The following is a 16,701-nucleotide window of genomic DNA, read 5'->3' as shown; positions in this document are numbered from 1 at the left end:
TCTCTCTGTGGCCCAGACCTCATCTGCATTGGCCACAGACCCGCAAAAATGCTCTCTCTCTCTCTCTCTCTCTCTCTCTCTCTCTCTCTCTCTCTCTCTCTCTCTCTCTCTCTCTCTCTATATATATATATATATATATATATATATATAAACTAGTCTTATACAATCAAATTGTAAATTGTGTAAAATAATCAATGTTCGTAAGCAGCAAGAGATGGCTCCATCAGCTCAAGGAAAATGGATTGTTGTATTGCATTTTGCATGCATCAAATCTTACTCATGTTTAAACTGATGTTGCTACAATCTGGGGATTTTTTTATGTATAAATATGATAAACTCGAGACGTCGGATAAGATTGTTCGATTGCTTTCCTATCAAAATAAAAAAGAAAGGACTGACTGACTGACTGATTTAAGCTTAGGATTCCTTAAAGCTTGTCAACAACGGGAAGAGTTCCCCACTGGAAAGTGCAAAAGGAAAACGGACTTGTCCTACTGGTGAGTGCAGGAATCATTTTCTAGCATCAATGCATAAAGGAAACGCTCCTAAGCACCGCACCATTCATGACTTCCTTTCACTGTTTCTCATCAGTGCTCAAAATGAACAAAAAGTTGGGAGTGGATGAAGGCTTACTTTAAAAGCAAGGCTTTGTTGTGGTTGTCGTTGTAAATGTTGTCAGGTTCTGCTGCTGCTCTAAAGTGTCTTGAAAAGCTGATATTTTCCTTCCTTCTGAACTCGGCAAGCAAATTGCACGAGGCTGACATGGATGTATGTGTGTGCACAATAGCTTTTGCCTTCTTCTTGGTTTGTTTATGCTGTAGGTATACGTGTTCAGTGTCAGATACTGGCAGCTCTTACAGTCGGTTCAAAGTAGAAATAGACGGATCCACAGAGAACATATAAAAATTAAATACCATTTTATTGGATAATATAAGTTTTGCATTAAAAAACAATATTAAATGAAGGAAAGACCCCTTTTTGTGTGTGTGTGTGTTGCTTTCTAGAGTTAGGAGACAGCAGTGGTTAGCTTCAAGGAAATTCTCTAGAACAGAATCCAAGTAGATGCTTATAGCGTTTGCTTTGCCAAGAAGAAAACTCACGTAGTTGCTGAGTGCAGAGCAAGCACTTCAACCTCTCTACCTCCATGAAAGCTCCATCTATCTATCTATCTGCATCGACATACAACACCACTTGTTTACCTTCATCAGCAACTCCGTTGAAAATTTTGTACCCGGTCGCACTTGCACCGGCTAGACAACTCCAAAGCGCCAAGATGGCATCTTTCTTTCGATGCGTGAAGATCTTTCCCCTGAGGAAATTGCCGGCCAAATAACTCCAATTCAGCCTAATAGAAGGAGAGATTCATTTGACCACACGAAAAGGGAGACTGAATGAATCATTTCGGAACTCACTCGCCTTCATTAAATTCATGTCTCGACCATGAGGCTTAAATGTGAACCTGTCAACTAATGATGCAGCTCTCATGCACGCGCTGAAGAGTGTAGCTGCCAAGTGGAACATGTTCTCTTTGCTTGAAGAGGGCGACAATTGAGTGCTACTCGGATCACCATGGCTGATACCTTCTCGTTAGATAGCTAGCAAGGGTAGAAGTCACGTATGCGTGATGATATTTAGCTGAAAGATCCAAAACAGTCCACGAACAGTAACCCTGGGTTCAAGAGACAAGGTGATGGTGACCCCAAGTTGAAAGAGAGCCATGAACACTGCACAGGTTCAGCTGATGATGCAAATACAAGGAGATATTTTTTTTATCCATGCACTATTGCATGTGAAACAAAGGTGACAAACTTCGGGGACAAGGTCAAATTTCTGAGGGAGACTCATGGCCTCCATGCATATACTTGCTTCTTCCGGCTACTGTTTCTCTATGTAGAAGGAATCAGGGATGGGTTGGTGGTGAGCAATCCAACATCAAGGATGAGACCATTAATTGTCTCTGGACACACACCTACTTGCAAAGACATGGGGTTGTGATGGACAATCTGGGATGCAGTGGTCAGACACCAAGTGGATGTGTGAAATCTAGCATGGGTTTTAATGTGAGCACAGTGGATTTGAAAGGGCCCTATATACAGCTACTGTGGAGCAAGAAATGTTGACTTTGAACTTGGGGTCTCTATACTTGCGTTGGTTCAATAAATGGCTACATTCTCTGTATTCTCATAGTCTTTGAGTGGCTGAGAGTTTTGATGCTAATATAACATGTCTTTATGCAAGAATATTGCACCAATCACTGGGCACTGCAATGGCCAATCGAGAACGTTTCACAGACCTCGTACACACAATTCATTGCATCTAGCTTTATGGGTTCATGCATCCAGTGGGAGTCTTCGTAATGTAATTATCAAGGTCTTAAATGTAGGCCGTAGATGGACTTCTTATCCTATGATCAACCCTTTCTTTTCTTTTCGAAAAATTACATTTCCAAATTAGAGAAAAATATACTTCTTTTGACTCTTTTGAATGTTAAGCCCAATCCAATGTGATCATTCTGACGACGAAAATCTTCTATGTATTTATTTACCCATGGTCATTGAATGCAATCATTATATATATATATATATATATATATATATATATATATAATCATTACTACAATGACAATAAACATAGTGGTTTCTACTGGCCATCTCATGTTCTCCTACAGGGTTTGGAGTCAACATTTTGCCCGAGGATTTCGGTTCCTGTCGGGCGGAGTTTTGTTGGCTAATCCATGTACTTGATATTGATGCGTGTGAAGATTTCTTGAAGAGAGACTTGTTCGCCAATATTTTGCCGAGGCACTAAATTGGAGATAACATGTAGTGTTTCATTTAATGATTTTATGATGGATATACATATACATACATAGAGAGAGAGAGAGAGAGAGAGAGAGAGAGAGAGAGAGAGAGAGTGGCGGCAGTGGCCTTCGTGTTTCTTTTCCCTCACTGAATCCTCCTATTCAGTGGAGGTACAAATAAGGATAAAAATGCATTCATTTCATCTCTCACTCGTCCATTCTCCCTCCCCTTCGGCTTTACTGCACTCCGACAAGAGAAGCATTCAATGGCTAAAGCTCCGTCCGCAGCAATATTTGAAACACTTGTTCTGCAAAACCGAGCTAGCAAACCATTTAGCCGAGACTGTGTGATGGGTGCCGATCCATAAACGGGTCAAGGACCACCGGTGGACCACCACCCGATCACTGGCAGAGAAGTCCATGATATGATGGCAGGCACCGCTGCGTCGACATGCATGCTCGGCCCAGATCTATCCAAGATGAGCCGTCCGTAAGGGAATGGACCGCCCTGATCTGGGTCACTTGCAGGAAACGCAAGATACGGAGTTCTCGGACGGAGAAGAGAGCGATACAACAAAAGACGGTCTCCTTTACGTATGTGTGGGAGAGCTACCGAGAACAGTCATGGAGTGGGGAGTTCATTGGGTCTCACCGGTTCCTTCTTCACGAAGAACAGTCATGGAGAAGGCCCAAACTCATCCAGGCTTCGCCTGGGCCATTGGAAGCTGGCAATCTTAACTCGGTTTGATGCAACTCTAAGTATATTGCACGGTTAATCATGGAACATAACAATCATTAAGACGGTGAAATTGGACTGGCCGAGCTGCAGGAATCAATGATTCGTGGGAGAGAGTACACAGACTGAAGCAGGACAGGAAATCATGCTGGGAAATCAACGAATTGCAAACGTTTAGCTTTGCAAGGACACGTTTAGATATAAGTTCGACATAAACTGCTCATAGGCTGCGGGAGACACTATCTTCTGCGTGTACTCATGGTAACTGTAACACCTGGATTCCGATGTCTGCGTACATGAGACCGATGTAATCTGTCAATGTAAGGCAATATATTTCAGATCTCTATGCATGTGACATGTCTACGTCAATGCCGCCAACTTAATGACTAAATGGTGCAGCAGAGAACAAGTTATGAATTGCAGAACAATGTTGACAGGTTGAGATCAGTAGATGGAAGTCAAACGGCTTGAAGTCAAACAGTGTACTGATTGATGCCATTGGGAAGCATTAGCATGTGTATTCTGACTGCACTGGTCAAACAGAACGACTATGAAATGTTTGGGGTGGACGCTTGTGCTACTCTTTCTTGTCATCAGTGCAAGACTGTGAATCCTTAGACATTAAGGATCCCTGTCTTCGCTCGTAGAGTCGTAGGCTTGATGTATCGTTGATTGGGGTTGAGTAATGGGAACTTCTCGGCAAAGTTTCTCCATCATATCTGAGTGGTTCTTCCACTGTCTGATGGGACTCACGTCTTATTCCGGCGAAGAAGATAAGTATCCGAGGTAGCCAGATGAACGTTCATGTGAGAGTGCCTGAACATCGAGATCTCACCGGTCATTCTGCAAGATCTTGTGTAGCAGCTTGTGTTCCTGTTCCAGTCGTACGCCTCCATCTGGTTTTTTGATAAGACTGGATTATGATGACGACGACGACGACGACGACGACATTTCAAAGATGGGCACAGAAGATGGGCACAGAAGAGGTCCAAGACGGCATTAGCCTCTCGCCACGAGTCTACGTTATCTTGGGTCAAGGAAACAGCGGCTGAGACACGGAACGAACCGGTACTTCCTGCTCGACGAGTGCCGAGTCCGCTGTCTTCCATGTGCATGAGCATGAATGAATGACAGAGACTCTCAACCACAGCATTAAGTGGATTCTCTCTCATTCCTCTCCTGTCTCTTTGGGCATACTGTTCCTCGCGGTTTAGGGGTATCCTATGTTCCATGGCCCAATCATATAAATATCCGCAATTGAGTCCAGTAACCAAGAATTAAAAAAAGTAAAGAGGGAAGCAGCAGCTTACGACTCTCTCGGACAGATCATGTTTGATGCCGAAGCTTCCATCTTCATCTCTGGTTTTGCTTTCCTCGCTGGTCCACTCCAACTCGAAAGAACACAAGTGACGATAAGTGAAACGCTTATCTTCCGAACCGTGTCTCAGTCTGCGAAAACCTAGAATATGCTGAAACAGGAAGAAGATGTCTTAACGCAGAGCTGGTGGATTCTGGCAGGCTCGAACAGAGTTAGCAGGACCAGATTCTATGGATAGTTGAGGTTCGAGTTGGATTACGCATGCCTGGTCCTACCCGCATCAAATGGCTCCGGATAGATACATGGAAGAATAAAGTTGATCCACAAGTCATATGTGGACAGGGTCTGCAGACACGAAACATCATGTGTGCAGGTTGGCTCACTTTCTCTTGCAGTGGTGACTGTGGGCTACTGCTTGTCAGCTCACATGCCCTCGATTCATGCGGACGGCCATGGCCCCATGTCCCCATGTGCCACCCTAGCTAGGGCTGATGGTCCGAAACGAAAGACGCAACTCCTTTGGACCATGGCTTCACTCATCCCCATCCACCATCTTCCTCTTCTCCCTCATACCTAGTATAAGACAGACTGCTTCATGTTCAGACGCAAACGGACACATGCTACTGCCTCAAAAGCTTGTTGAAACAGCACTTCGGTGTACATAGACAATGGCTCGATGGTGCGAGTTCATCTCACCAAATAGTATCAAGTTGTCCTATTCGATCACGTTTGTGGAACCCTAATGTTTGGACCACTCATTTTTTGCCGTGGAAACAATATGGAGATAGCAGAGCTGAATCATGCTCATTAGGGTTCAGTTGTATCTGCTCAGATCGGACGTCGACAGCTTAGTGCAGTACAAACGCACGCAGAGGAGGCCTCACCATTGTATCATTTTAATTGGAAGGCTTTAGTTGGGACCATCACATCTGTACTGACATCTATGACCATCCGAGCAGGGACAGTGGCACAGGACCAACATACGGAGCTTCCTTGTAGCTGCAGGCAAAGAACAGTGCGTAGGACCTTGGGAAACCAGAAGGGTGAGCCTGTAAGGCTCGTCGACGTTTGGCAACATCAGGGCATGGATTCAGTGGACCATGCTGAATGCAGAGTCCACTACACCTTTCACCTTTCTGGTAAACTTGATCATGGGCATCCTTGTTTGTGGAAATTAAGGTTGTGCTGCACTCAACAATGAATGAATGGTTCAAGGATGGAAGGGATTCAGTGCGCTTGCTGCCTTCTTTATGGTAGATATACTTCTCTTGGATTTCGATTACAGATCAGTATCAAGTGTGTTAGTTGAAACATTGTGTTCCTTTGTTGTTTGGACCGCATCTTTTTCTTGTGACAACAGTGAATGAGCGAGCTACAATTCAACAATGTGAATTCTTCCCTTCAGATTTCAAAGTTCACCATGGCCCTATCCGCTGCTACACTTTGAATGCTTTGTGGGCGTACAAGCTCGTTTGGTCCACTTGCCCATGTGAGCCTGTGGCCACCCTCGCTGCTACCTATTTATATTTCATCCTTCACGCATGCGTGAACGCACTGAGGAGGCTATAGCTTGTCTTGCGTGGGTAGACCACTTGAAATGAAGAAGCCTTCGTCTTCTACAGGGGGAGCAGCAACGACAACAAGAAGAAGAAGAAGAAGAAGGACTGTGCCCCCCAGGGAGAAGGAAGACAGCCCGCAGAACTCAGTGCAGGGAAAGCTCAGGAAGCTGGAAAGCATCATTCCTGGTCGCCAAGACGACAGCGTCGAGGGGTTGCTCATGCGGACAGCCGAGTACATATCCTTCTTGGAGCTGCAGGTTGATGTCCTCAAGAGTCTTTCTCATCTCTACGGCGTCTCTCCTCTCTAAATCCGATGTCTCTCTGCCGGAATCCCAGCAGTTGTTATCTGCGTGTAAATACTAAATGGCTGAGATCTTCCTTTTTCTTCCTGCGATAACATTACATGCTCTCAATATGTCTCTCCCACTTTATGCCGGCGTTATAGCTGATCCAGCATGTACGTCCAAATCTATCTATGTATGTCTTCCACTTACCGGTGGCAGGAGATGTGTTATTTCCATGATCCGAGCTTGCAGAAACGCGAGAAGAGAAGCGAAACCACACGGTGGAAATCCATGAAGTGGAAGGAATCGATGCGAAAGTGACAAGAAACGCATGCATCTCGGTCTTCAAAGTGGCTTTGGATCCATTTTCCGCTTTCGTGAGGGAGAGGAGAACAAGGTGTCAATGGAAAAGGAAAGAAACTATTAACAGGTCAATTCTGCATTTAAGCTGCCACAAACATACATGCCTTTTATTAATTCCGCAAGACTTGCTTAATTCAGCTATACTAAATGATCCAACACTCCATCACATGCTTACGAGCTTGCAATACACATCACATACGTCTCCTCCTACTTAATAAAGTTATGGTCAAAAGTAGATTTCTATAAAATCGTGGAAGCCTCTCAAAGATCTACGCGTAAGCTTACTATGGTTTGCCTGTCCAGAAAAGACCGAAGAGAAAGAAAACGAATCTAATGCAGCTCAATTAGAATGAATAACTGCACAGTGATCACAAGACAGCTTACTATGGCGAAGTGCATCATTATCAACATGAGATAAAGAGTAGATGAAACAACAATTCTCATGCCCAGCGACTCTTTTATCGATACATATCTATTATACTTTCTATTGCAGTTTGTACGTGATCATGATTTCCTGGTGTTTGAAAGCGATAAAGTTAGATATATTCCATTGACCGAGCTCTTTAGAAAAAGAAGAAGAAGATGAAAGCTTTGGATACTCCCATGCAGTGGCATCATAGTTGATATCAACACCTTGCTTTGTCCTCGAAATGATTTGTGAGCTTGGATCCCCCAAAAACCAAGTGCTATGAGACAAGATCCTAATCTCTGCAACGCATGCATTGGGCACGGAAAGCTGACACAAAGACTCCCATGTTTCCAGGGAATTAAAACAACATTAATCAGTCGTAGGTAGGCGAGCTATGTATATATATTCAAGTCATGGATATGTTCAGCTGCACAAAGAACATGATCCAAGAAAACAACTCTGAGAAGCCTGACGAATAAGAATTATTTTTCCAAAGGTGTTCCAGTTGAGGACATAGGAAGAGAGGGGTCCCTCTGTCCTCAAATCCGGAGGGATGCATGCCTTTGTTGGGATAAAGAGGAGCCCATCCATGTGTGACCATGTGTTCGCGTGATTCGAGCACCCTAGCTGGGGCATATCATCCCGGGCAAACCCTAGGCACATTATATACCGCATGTATATATTATACACACGTATACGTATTATCTTCTCCATGAATCATGCATAACATATCAAAGAATGTGACAGAAACATAAAAAAAATATTTTCCATCATATATAAATTTTTTTTTGTGCTAAGTCTGTTTTTAGTCTAGTAAACTGATTTTATTACGTCGATTAATTTGAGATTATTCATCATGCTATTTTTAATATTAGTGGTATAAAGAAAGATAAAGCGAGACCTAAAAAAATTTCATCAGAAAATTATAAAGATGCTTAATTTGTGTGCTAAGTTAGAATTATCGATTCAATATATATATGTTATTATGTCATTGGGTTGATTGATTTCGATAAGACCGTTGATTCAAAAAGGATGCATCGACTGGTCACAATCGGTTCTGTGAGAAGAGTACAATTATACCTTTGCCCATGTGTTCTCTGATTCTAACTGCTACAACCAAGAATTTAAAGGCAATTGCAGCAGAACCAAATGAAAAGAAGATGGAGACTTGGAAATAAGAGCTCAAAATAGAAGAAGAAGAAGAAGAAGAAAAAGAAGAAGAAAGAAGTTAAATTGATGGAGCACTGGAAGTCCTTTTCTGATCGCCTATTGTTCCAGAGTAAACTGTCTCACCCATTAAATCTCTCACAAGTTAGACACAAACTGTTCATGTCCTCATGATCTCCATCTGCTTTGGGAGAACGAACTACGAGCTTTCGGCATCATCAAATCATTAGCATTCTTCCGAAGATTATGCGACAGCACTCACCACTGTTGTTGCCATCTAAATGAGCTCAGTCGGATCGTAATATTATTAACTGTTGGGATTGAGATTTCTAAAATCAGTCCTACGACGATAATAAATCTTAATACGAGAAAAATTCGAAAGAAAATGCTAATGATTAGAGTTTAGTTCTTCTATATATCTCTATGTTTTGATAGGTGAAAATATTAAAAATACTTTGGATGTTTTAGGTTTCTTTTTAAAATTAAAAAGGATGAAAGAAAAAAATATAAAATTTTTAAAATTTTAATAAAAAAATATTCAAGGAGATTTATGTTTGAAAAAAATAACTCAAATATCTAATCTCACACAATTTTTTTTTCCTCGCCAATATATATATATATATATATATATATATATATATATATATATATATGCATATAAATATAAAATGGGCGATGGTGAGGAGGTCAATAGGTTGGAACATATCAGGCATTGTCTTGGGGAACGGGACTTGGGCACCATGTGCATGCATGTGGTTTGTTTTCCGAGTAGGGCCACCATGGCTCTCTCCATGAGCTGCGAAGAGATTGGTCTCTTCCGGTGCTTCCCAATGACTCACTCGATTCCCTTCCTTCCTTTTTGCCAAACTCCATGTGAGACTCCCAACTCACACTCCCTACTCTTACGACCTATGTATGATAGGATGCATGATCCAATCTCACCCTTCGCGAAAGAATCATTTGCTTGGCCTCTACATATGTTACAAGTACAAAATTTGGTAGATGTATTTCTCTCTCTCTCTCTCTGAACCACACTTGTCTTCTACCCTCTGCTCTCTAATTTTCTCATCCTTTTGTCATTAATTCCACCAGCGTGAGATATCAAACGCCTATTGGAATAAAAAGTACATAGAGGTTCGTAAACAAAAACAATATCACGTGCAATGCTCTTAGCAGAACCTCTCTCTCTCTCTCTCTCTCTCTCTCATATTTTCCTTCCTTCCTCCTCCATATAAGCAATCCCTCGCCCTCGCTAACCTGTTAAGTTATTCCACTCGATCGATAACCATGCGAGCTTCTAGCCGGTTCAAGTCGGTCTTTCTCGAGCAAATGCTAATGGGCTTCCAACTATCTGGCTTTCCATGCAGGACCATGAGTCTCCCAGCGAGAATGCACGCCATCAAGCTCTCAGCCGACGTCGCCATGGCCGTCGCAAGAGGCAGCAGGAGATGGACACATGGCCTCATCGCACATCTGTCCAAGAAAGAAGACAAGTCCTTTCTCAAGTGTATCCTCGGGAAGCAGTATGAGAGGCTAACCATGCCGTGTTATAGCTCGTGGAAGATCCAAAGATGCAAGACGATCTTGCGAAGGAGCTTCAGAGAGCGTTTCGGGAAGCAGAAGCCTGCGCAGGCATGTACTCTCGCGAGGAGTTTGGTGAAGACGAGGGCGCAAGTACTCAAACGACTCGTGCCAGGCGGCAAGGCCATGGACGGCTACTCCTTGTTGGATGAAACGATGGACTACGTCGTCTGTCTTCAAGCTCAGGTTGATCTCATGCGGCACCTTCTCGGAGCCTTTGAAGCCTCGAAGCTCAGGTCTGTTCGCCACCCGATAATCCCTTTCTTTGTCCTCCTTTTGCATAGGTTTTGACGATAATATCTTTGTTGCATGTAATGTTTATGGTCCATGCAATTTGCTTCACCCCTGTTCCCCACAAAGAGCTCAGACCAAAGGCACGTCGTCGCAAGGAAGAAAAAGTATCAAGGATGAGACAGATGGGAACAAGAAAGATCTCATCGAGCTGTGCATGCATCTGTCAGACAACGCATAGGAAGTGTGTTCATTTCTCTGAGGATTAATTACTCTCTAAGTGAAGGTCAAAACTGCTGAAGGAGGTCGTGTATGAATGAATACTCTTCTTCATGTCCAAGTCCGAGAGGCTTTAGTCTTTACCTACTGGTAATGTCAATGTGACCCACCCAACTATTGGAATTATGAGGATTAAATGATTATTAATGGGTGCACGCGCAAACCAGATATGAAGGCCCATATGGCCAAGATCACATCCACAGTGTTGCCCTTTAAGATTCCCCCCCCCCCCCCCCCCCCAACCCTCCCCCACACACACATTTTTTTTTCTCCTTTCATTTTGAAGCCAAGAAAGAAAACTTTTAAGATTCCCACACACACATTTTTTTTCCCCTTTCATTTCTAGCATGGAAAGAATCATTTTGAAGCCAAGAAAAAAAAAGGATCATGTTTCTTCATTTATAAAAACCTGAAATATTCTTTAGGAAATCACTCCGAATTTTAAATTTTATGGTGACAAGACTGCATATATTAACCCCAAATTATTTAGGAAAGAAACCCAATAACATAATGTTAATAATAAACATCAAGCACATTTGGACGGAGTTGAAATGCTTTCTTACTAAATAGTTACTCTGATCACTTCACCAAGTTTGAGTCACCAACGGTCGATGTAGACAAGCCAAAGAACATCATTTTCTTGTCCTTCATTTTCATCCACATGATGAATCCTTTTTATCTCAATTTTCCTGAAGATTACCAGAACTCATCAACGTCAGTTCATCTAAAGCAAGCAGTAGCTGAAATTTTAAGAGATTTGTTAGGCAACTTCTTACCACAACTTGCATCTGCTCTCAGAAAGTAGAAATGCATTTGTTGGATGACTAAGACCAGATGAAGTTAATGCAAATAAAACTGTGTCCTTGTAATAAGGTTTTTTAGCAAATGCACAAAAGAAAAAAAAACAAAAAAAATCAAGGGCAAGCTATAAGGATCACCTTTGGCTGTTCTAGTGAGTCTTGCTAAAAGCTGTGTACTTTCTGAAACTTTATAGATCGAAAGAGGACAAGATATTCACATAATTGCATCATTTCATTTGTGCCTCGGAGAAGTGCAACATGTAAGGATTCTGTTCGTATTCTATCTTATTTAGCACTGTCTACTTTCCTGTCATATTAACTTTATAAAGAGGACAAGATTATCCACGTAACAAATGCAAGATCAAACTGGAAAAGTGAATGCGTAAGCTTAGAACCAGAAGGTCGCTTCCACAATTCCAATATGTTGTTGTTAGGAAGAGCAGTAGAGAAGCTCATGTGATTAAGTGCAGCAACATCTTTTTCGATCCTTACCTTTAGCCATATGCTGGAATGAGAGGCTTGCAAATGTAACCCCTACTAGCCGATAGCAGAAGCCATTACCTTCGATTACTCTTCTAACTTTTGGTCAAAAACAATTTTGCATTAACAATTGAACCAGTTGAAAAAAAAAGCTGTTCAAGCTTTTCCTGATGGAGCTTTTGCTGCAATGGCCAATCTGACATCAAAAAGAAAAACATTTTATGACCGCATGATCAATTAAATCCCGTAATAGTTCAAGGATGAACAGTCCATTTAATGGCCATAATCGAAAATGGTTTGTTACTCACAAACCAAAATGAGTCAATCGGAATATAGAAATTGTAATATTTCTATTAACCAAGGTATCAAAATGTTACCAATCTCAATAATTTTCAGATTAGTTTATCAGTGATTATTAGCATACTACAAAATCCCGTGAGTAAACAGGAAAAGAGTTCACCTAGAAGTAAACTAAGAGTATAGCACAAAAAAGAAAAATGGAATACTAAAAAATGTCAACGTGCCGAAAGAATAAATTGAGGAAAAATGTGACAAAGTAAAACATGAAGATTACCAAACATCTGAAATTCACCTTGAATGTGACACTGTCAACAATAAATATTTTGCAAAAATATGATGTCGGGGGACTTCCACATAGAGGGGTCTCCTGGTGGCAGGACAGATCATTTTCCATCATCATTGTGAAAGAATCCTGTAACATAGTTTAAGACCGCATGCCAAGATAAAGAAGTAGAAGAATATCTAACAATCCACAAAATTAGTACCGAACTTAGATACATGGATTGCCTGACTCTGCAATAGTCTGTGCCAATAAGTTAGTATGCTTCAACACAGTTCCAAAGTACATTCTCTCTCATATGATATGAATTGTGTTGACTTGAGCACTAATTCTATTTTGTCCATTTTATATGCATATCTGAGTTCAAGAAGGCAATCATAGAAGACTACATATTGGACAGCTCTATTACTACCAATTGTATCTCAGACTGAGATGAATATATTTTAGCATATTTTGCAACTTAATCAATAAAGGGGCCATTCAAGCCAATCTCAGTCTATAGGGAGCAAAATGGATGCTGCGAGGAAAATGCTACATAAACCGGTTGTTCTACAGAAAACATAGGAAAAGTCCAAAGAGGTTGTGGCTGATATGATAATTTAAGATGGTTTATCCACTGGTAAATAGGCTCTAACGATTATACATCAAATGAGGAAACAATTTGCAGCAACATGATTATACCAAATTATATGTGCATGTTATCCAATGTTTATCTTGAGAAGTAACAAAGAACAAACAACAAGAAACTTGCAGAAAACAGAAAAGTGAACCATATATCAGATATCAGTTGACATCTTTCCACACATTCAATCCATGGCCGAGTCCGAGTCTTTATAAGACCACACTGATGCTACCACTAAGTTCAAAGTAACATGCGCTTAAAATCAAGAATCTTGAGGATTTCTTACCTCCTTCATGCCCCATTTCCACATCTCGAAGCCGTTTCCGAGAAAAATATCATCGGTCGACCAAATTCAATCAAAATGCAAAATTTTAGAGATAAACGGACAAAGCAGCAAAGACTTGCAATCCAAACAAATATCCAACTGAATTGTCTGAAAGAAAAGGGGGGCGTTGGGGTTCTGAGAGTAGCTTATGGGAAGAAGCGTCGAGACTACGAACCCTAGATCAACCAATCAACCGACTCTTGAAACCATTCCCAGAAACATCGTCAGATCAACGGATTCCAATCAGCGCGCAAATTTCTCAGAGACGAACGGGCAAAGCAGCAAAGATTTACGATCAATCAAAACAGGGGCTAAAAGGAAGCACAGGGAACCCTATTTTCTTGGCGAGGGAGGGGGAGAATCGCCCAAACCACGAGCCCTGGATCAATCCGCGGAACAAATTTTGAGAACCCATTTTCCAAGAAAAACACTACCCGACCGATAACTTGAGCCAAAATGCAGATCTTTAGAGACAAACAGGCAAAGCATCAAAGATTTGCGGTCAAGCACTCGATGAATTCTGGAGAAAAAACAAGGATTCTGAAGAACAAGGCAAGCAAGCAGGACAGCGGTCAAAGGGAAGAGAGCGAATTATATTATTTACACGATATATATGTTATATCAATGATAAATATATTAAAATATACATCAGTGTAAGTATACTAAAATGTGTTAATATACATTTATATTAGACATCAATTTAACCATGGACTTAAGTTCGCTAATCTGAGGGCGAAATTATATATATATATATATATATAATCGGACTCTTTTTTTGATTTTTTTTTAATCTCTATTGGGCAAATAGATATAAACATCATTTACCCAAATCATACAAAATCCGAAAGTGATGTAAAGGCCAAATGCTTTTATTATCTATCATGTCATTTGTTAGCCGCGTATAGAAGATCTCTACATCACCTACCTATCACAATTAAAGATTCTATGTGTCACTAAAAACAAAAATAAATACTCATATTACTCTAATGAATGTGATATGTCCAATGGCAAACGATATATATACATCTTGTAACTATTGATATATATAATCATGAATTGCATGATTAATATTGTTAGTCTTAGTAGAAGGGAAGAATATTGTTACAACAAAGCTTCCTGGCAGATAATCCGTTATATCATATGCCACCTTTGCTTCTTTCTCAAGTTGGGGAAGTCCTGATAGAGCTACGATAAAGGGTGTCACAACTATCAAAAATCCTATACTAATTAATTTGAATCAAATTAATCAAGATTAACATATATCACATCATATACCATTTCAATCCAAAATTTTAAGCTTCCAAGTTATGGGACAAACTTAATATATGTTATATAAGTATTTAAATCATCAATAACATGAGAACTCTCTTCATCTCATACACATAAATAATTTCAATAATAATTATCGTTATCATAGAGGAGAGAGGTGAGAGCATGACAATGACCAATGGTGTGGAGGAGGATATAGTGGATGATAGCAAGATAGGTGCAAAGCTAGAGCTCGAGAAGACCTGAGAAGCAAAGAGAGAAGATAGAGGAAGAGGGACCATCGTCGATCCCATCATAAGTGCATGATTATAATCATCGAAAGTCGAACGATGCATTAGCCAAGAGAGTCATAATGAGCAAGGAGCAAAGGCAATAGGATGAAATGAAAATATAAGTATATCATCTTCTATAAAATAAAGGACATTTTGAGAGAATAAACAGAGTGCTACATTAAATAAAAAAAATCCAATATTATTTTTAATTGAAAGAATATTCTCGATAAGATTTAGTTTACTGCTGACATGATAGTTTAATTTATCTATTTTGACAGAATATAGGTGACTATGGGCGACATGTATGCATATAGTTGATGTGATATATCCAACCTAACCCTCATTAAACTTGGCCACATACGATTTGCTCCATCCATCGATCGGATCTTGACATTTATTGGACTAAACTTGAATATAAGAAAATAAAATCCAGATTAAAATGCTTCATTCTTTTATTATTAATACTTCATTCCACCAAATCAATGCCACTCGTAGTGAGTCAAAGAATAGGAGGGCGGTCTACCTACCCGATAATGCTGTGCCAAAAGCACGTCATTAATCCCAAGGGTACCTTCGCTCCTCCTATCCTTGCCTTCACTTCGTCCTCTCATGGGTGGCAAAAGAGAAATCCACAATTAATGTCCCTTGTGCATTGCTAAATTTCCCATGACCGAGTAATTCTCGATCCGCGTCACTTGTCATCTCCCTAATTGATGTCCAAATTAAATGCCATTCATTGATCTAATATAATCAATCCATAAAGTTCTCTCTAGAAATTATATATATATATATATATATATATATATATATATATATATATATATATATATTAGATAGAGACTTTTTATTTATATAATTATATGCTATTTTTAAAGTAGGGTGAGACTCACGATATCGAGATATCGAATTAAAGTCAATTCATTGATGTGGATACGAGAAATCGATATAGAATCTTTGAATTCTTGATGTAATATCGGAGAAGATTCTTTTCATGCTTAATAATAATAATAATAATAATAATAATAATAATAATAATAATAATAATAATAATAATATACTCCATCATTACTTTCAGATTTGGCTGCTCGCTATTCCTCAAACTCCCTCTGTGTGCATGAAGATTCAGTATGCCCTAAAAATGATTTGACGATATATCTAACGCTCAATGAATTATTCTCACTTGACAAGTCTTCAACTCTATAATTTGTAGGGAATGAATGCAAACTCTACTTACTCTTTATCCAATATAGAATTAAAATAATCTTTTATTACATATTTCTTGTGGTTGGTAAGTTGAAGGTTAATGAATTAGGAACAGTATCAGAACTTACATTACGTGATGTCATGTTTTTCGATAATATATTTCGAAAAAATAGAAGAAAAAAAATCAGATAAGAGAATTGAGGTTTAGTTTGGCTCAAATGGAAGTTTTATTTCTTGTAGTTTATTTGGTCTAATAACTGTGACTGTATATAACAAGTGGTAGAATAGATCATATTAATTGTATTCTTTTGGTATCAAGATCATCTTCTCCCCTTCATTATCGAAGAGCATTAATCGATAGACTTCCACAAACCCAGAAGGGAGTCACAGTCTCAGCCCCAAGCCAATCCATCAAGCACTGGT

General features: G+C 40.1%; 1 protein-coding gene across 1 annotated transcript; it reads left to right on the top strand.

The window, feature by feature from the left end:
- The first annotated feature begins 9,914 nt into the window (after positions 1–9,914).
- On the top strand, positions 9,915–10,932 carry LOC135637024 (transcription factor IBH1-like 1). The gene is made up of 2 exons (XM_065149349.1): positions 9,915–10,453; positions 10,578–10,932. Exons 1-2 carry the CDS (start codon positions 9,924–9,926, stop codon positions 10,687–10,689), a joined length of 642 nt encoding a protein of 213 aa, XP_065005421.1. The 5' UTR covers positions 9,915–9,923; the 3' UTR covers positions 10,690–10,932.
- Positions 10,933–16,701: the final 5,769 nt, after the last annotated feature.

Source organism: Musa acuminata, chromosome BXJ1-3 (genome assembly GCF_036884655.1).
Source record: "Musa acuminata AAA Group cultivar baxijiao chromosome BXJ1-3, Cavendish_Baxijiao_AAA, whole genome shotgun sequence".
NCBI classification, from domain to species: domain Eukaryota; kingdom Viridiplantae; phylum Streptophyta; class Magnoliopsida; order Zingiberales; family Musaceae; genus Musa; species Musa acuminata.
This window is presented reverse-complemented; position numbering and strand designations above follow the sequence as displayed.